The 5001-nt window shown below is 41.5% G+C and overlaps 1 protein-coding gene across 1 annotated transcript in view; it reads right to left on the bottom strand.

Annotated features, from left to right (window-relative positions):
* Window positions 1–512: 512 nt before the first annotated feature.
* The window catches only part of LOC115532463 (rab9 effector protein with kelch motifs), an 11486-nt gene continuing 6997 nt past the window's right edge, over window positions 513–5001 (bottom strand). The window contains 9 exon segments of the mRNA XM_075074170.1: window positions 513–681; window positions 1715–1819; window positions 1958–2042; window positions 2473–2573; window positions 3051–3128; window positions 3131–3143; window positions 3593–3641; window positions 3935–4044; window positions 4583–4666. Of these exon segments, the coding sequence (XP_074930271.1) occupies window positions 583–681; window positions 1715–1819; window positions 1958–2042; window positions 2473–2573; window positions 3051–3128; window positions 3131–3143; window positions 3593–3641; window positions 3935–4044; window positions 4583–4666 (724 nt within the window). The 3' untranslated portion in view covers window positions 513–582.

Genomic DNA, 5001 nt, shown 5'->3' with positions numbered 1-5001 from the left:
CACTCATGTCACTCTATCGTTCTGGGTCTGTCTGTCACTCTATATCACTCTGTCTGAATGTCTGTCTATATCAATATCACTCTGTCGGTCTGTCCCTCTATCATTCGATATGTCTTTCAGTCTTATCATTCTGTCTGTCTGTCAAAATCGATATCACTCTATGTGTCTATATTACTCTGTCTCTCTATACCTGTATGTCTCTCTATATTACTTTGTCTGTCTCTCTATACCAGTATTACTGTCTCTTTATACCTGTATTACTCGGTCTCTCTATACCTATATTTCTGTCTCTCTGTACCTATATTTCTATCTCTCTAAACCTGTATAACTGTTTGTCTGTCTCTCTATACCTTTATTACCGTCTCTCTATACCTGTATTACCCCTTCTCTCTATACCTGTATTACTCTGTCTGTCTGTCTGTCTGTCCGTCTGTCTGTCTGTCTGTCCGTCCGTCCGTCCGTCCGTCCGTCCGTCCGTCCGTCCGTCCGTCCGTCCGTCCGTCTGTCCGTCTGTCTGTCCGTCTGTCTGTCTGTCTGTCTGTCTGTCTGTCTGTCTGTCTGTCTGTCTGTCTGTCTGTCTGTCTATCTAAACTGTTGCATGATGGATAGGAGGTGCTGGCTGCGTTTCTGGATGTTGCCCTGCTCCTCCTTCAGCTGCTCCTGCTCCTGCAACACCTCCTCCTGTAGCAACACACACATAAACACCTCCTCCTATATTAGATTAATACCACCTCGTATATTATATTAACACCTCCTCCTGTAGCAAAACACACATAAACACCTCCTATATTAGATTAATACCGGCTCGTATATTATATTAACACCTCCTCCTGTAGCAACACACACATAAACACTCCTATATTAGATTAATACCGCTCGTATATTATATTAACCCTCCTCCTGTAGCAACACACATAAACACTCCTATATTAGATTAATACCGGCTCGTATATTATATTAACACCTCCTCCTGTAGCAAACACACATAAACACCCCTCCTATTTTATATGTACACCTCCTCCTGTAGCAATACACACATAAACACCTCCTGCTATATTATGTTGTCACCTCGTCTATCAACCCACACATAAACATCCTCCTATATTATATTAACACCTCCTCCTGTATTATATGAACACCTCCAATATTATATTAACACCTCCTCCTATGGCAACACACACAATGACCTCATATTATATTGTGACAAATACACAGAATGACAAACGAGATATAAGCAATATATAAAGTGATGTTGTATAGAGTGAAGCATATATAGAGTGATAGTGAAATATATATAGAGAGAGAGAGTGAAAGAATGATTTATATATATTGAGTGATGGATTTAGAGGGAAATAGAATGATGATGTATAGTTATATACAGGAATATATATATGTATATATATATATATATATATATATATATAATATAGATATATATATATATATATATATACATATACATATGCAGATAGAGAGAGAGAGAGAGAGAGAGAGAGAGAGAGAGAGAGAGAGAGAGAGAGAGAGAGAGAGAGAGAGAGAGAGAGAGAGAGAGAGAGAGAGAGAGAGAGAGAGAGATGTAAAGAGTGATATAGAAGGATGATGTATAAACTGACATACAGGTGTATATTATATTTATATAAAGTAAAGATTATTGTATATAGAGTGATATATGTTAAGAGTGATATAGACGATGATGTCTAAACTGAGGAGGTACCCTCAGTATGTAGAGTTCCTTCTTCTCTCGGTCGTTCTCCAACGCTCTGGCCTTCAGCCACGACTCATTCTGACTACGATGTCTGTCTAGCATGTCCTCCAGCTCCTACACGCACACAGACACACACACACACACACACACACACACACACACACACACACACACACACACACACACACATATTGACATTGGATTAATACAGTGTTTAATAATGTAAAAATGATACAATATATTTATCTATACCTGTTCTTGTTGCTGTCTCTGTGTTCGTAGCTCTTCTCTCTCAGTCTGCAGGGCAGTAGCAGCCTGGGCCAACTCTAACTTCCCCCTGTGACCAGGCAAGCAAACTACAATCACTAACTCCCCCTGTAACCAGGCAACCAAACTACAATCACTAACTCCCCCTGTAACCAGGCAACCAAACTACAATCACTAACTCCCCCTGTAACCAGGCAAGCAAACTACAACACTAACTCCCCCTGTAACCAGGCAACCAAACTACAATCACTCACTCCCCCTGTAACCAAGCAACTAAACTAAAATCACTAACTCCCCCTGTAACCAAGCATCCAAACTACAATCATTAGCTCCCCCTGTAACCAAGCAACCAACTACGACCACTAATTCCCCCCGGTAACCGAACTACACTCAATACATGCCACTGTTCTGATGTGGATGCTGTCACAAAGGAAACCGAGGTTGCCAGAGTGTCTTTAATCAAACAGCCAATCAATGTGATCTGTCGTCCTCTGCCTCACCTGTCCAGCTTCTGGAACTCCTGGTCCAGCAGAGAGAAGGCCTTGTGGATCATATCCATGGCCTGGTCCCTCACTGCTCCAAAGTCACGATACACCCTCACCTTAAGGATAGCATGGATAGCAGGATAGCATTCTAGGTTAACTTCACCCTAACCTTAAGGATAGCATGCTAGGTTAATTCACCCTAACTTAAGGATAGCATGCTAGGTTAACTGCATTATTTTAAGGATAGCATGCTAGGTTAGCTATAGATCTTATCTTAAGGGTAGCTTGCTAGGCTAACTATACACCTTTATCTCGACGGTAGCATGCTAGGCTAATCACAAGGATGTCTTGGTTTGTAGCACTATTCCGAAACTTGAAAAACAACATTTTAGTAATTCTGCGACTGCTACTGCAACTAATCAGTTCTACGGGAAACCGATATCCCTTCAGATAATTGGAACAGAAGTATGAATAACACAATGGAGCATTAAGGAATGGATGTAGAAAAGGAGTAACGCAACATATATAAAGTATACATGCCGACAGGAAGTTTGTTTCCAGTACAGGAAGTGGTATGTTGGTCAGAGGAACACCTGTGTTGCTGGGTGGCCCCTGGTTGCGGGGGGCGATGGAGGCGGGTGTCTGAGTTGGTACTTAATGTTTGGTAGCCTTAGGTCGGAGTGAAGCTAGTAGTTTAAAACCACATTCATGTTTTAATACATTTAAGTGACATCATTCTGAAACTTGAAATTGTTTTACAATATGATACATATTCAATACAATGCACACAATACATTCACATGTATTGTGTGTATTGCACATATACCTATCAATATGTATTAATAGTTTGTTATTATAACTGAGATCCATAATACATACTTGAATATATAGTAATAGGACATTATTAACAGAGTTACACCATAAATGTTTGTGAGAAAGTGTGTTTTCTATGCTGGTATTCTATGTTTGTGGTTAGGGTTAGGGTTAGGGATGAGTTGTGGTACTCTTAGTGTATTCAGAGGGACACTATTAGTGTGGTATGTGTTTGGTATGCTAGTATATGTATGAACTAATATGTTAAAGCATATGATTTTGCTACTATATATCTGCACAGGCATTGGGGTGAATCAATTACCTGTGGTTGACTCCTTGCAGACCAAACTCCGACAGAATCTCCTTCATGACTACAGAGAAATACAACGGGTTATCACTATGGTAACACCATCGTCATACATCATCCCTCCAGCAACATCGCTATGGTAACACCTTTCCTATGATAACACCATCCCTGTACTAACTGCTTTGCTATGGTAACAATAAGATCACTATGGCAGGACCATCACTATGGTAACACCATCACTACGGTACAAAGAGCGCTACGGTTAGAGTAATATCACTATAGTAACACTATCACTATGGCAACACAATCACTACGGTAACGCCATGGTGAAACCAACAGCCCTACACGTTGGCCTACCTGGCTGTCGCTCTGAGGGGTTGATGAGCTTCATCACCTTCAGATCATTGAACTCCTCCTCCTCGTTCTTTCCTCCGAATATGTACAGCTGTCAATGAAACATGGCAATACTGCTTTATATATTTATAGATATATAGATAATTCAAGCAATATCACATGAGTGTTAGGGAGTGCTTTTGTACTGAATACCAGCTTGAGACCAAAGGTAATCCCAGCATGCCATTGTGAGATCGCTTTGATACAATCGTTTTTCAAGCACCAGTCATAAGTATTTAAAGTAATTTATTCTGTTTATTTATTATTTATCTAACTCCATACACACAAATAGTCCCACGACTCGACTGGGACTGCACTGTTTGCCATGCAAACAGATAACAAAGACAGCAAAAATTTTCCGGCACTGCTCACTGCTCTGCTGTGTGGCTCTAAACATGAACGCAGGCCAGCTACTTTGTTTCATGTTCATGTCAAGTAAAGCAAAAGTCTGTTGGCTTCACTTTGGTGCCATGTGTGATTCCAATGAGTTTAAGGCTTAAGACCGTCAACACCTGTAATGGTCATGGATGTTAAAGTCCTGGTGCTGTTATACTCTCCTCAGCACACAGGCCTCATCACATGACGATGTGTACATATTGGGGTCATATTCACTGGCTGTGGAGGACGAAGGCTGTGTGTCCATGGCGACGGGCCGGGGGGATTCCCACATAGAGAGGGACCTTCCACTTCAGTTTACTGCAGACAGACAGGTAGACAGACAGTTAGTCAGACAGACAGGTAGACAGACAGACAGACAGGTAGTGAGACAGACAGGCAGAGAGACAGACAGGTAGACAGACAGACAGGGTAGACAGACAGACAGGTAGACAGACAGACAGGTAGTGAGACAGACAGGTAGACAGACAGACAGGTAGAGAGACAGACAGGTAGACAGACAGGTAGAAGAATGGTAGACAGGCAGACAGGTAATGACAGGTAGACAGACAGTTAGTGACGCAGGCTGGTAGACAGGCAGACAGGTAATGACAGACAGACAAATAGGTAGACAGACAGATATATAGAATGACAGA

Source organism: Gadus morhua, chromosome 19 (genome assembly GCF_902167405.1).
Source record: "Gadus morhua chromosome 19, gadMor3.0, whole genome shotgun sequence".
Taxonomy (NCBI): Eukaryota; Metazoa; Chordata; class Actinopteri; order Gadiformes; family Gadidae; genus Gadus; species Gadus morhua.
This window is presented reverse-complemented; position numbering and strand designations above follow the sequence as displayed.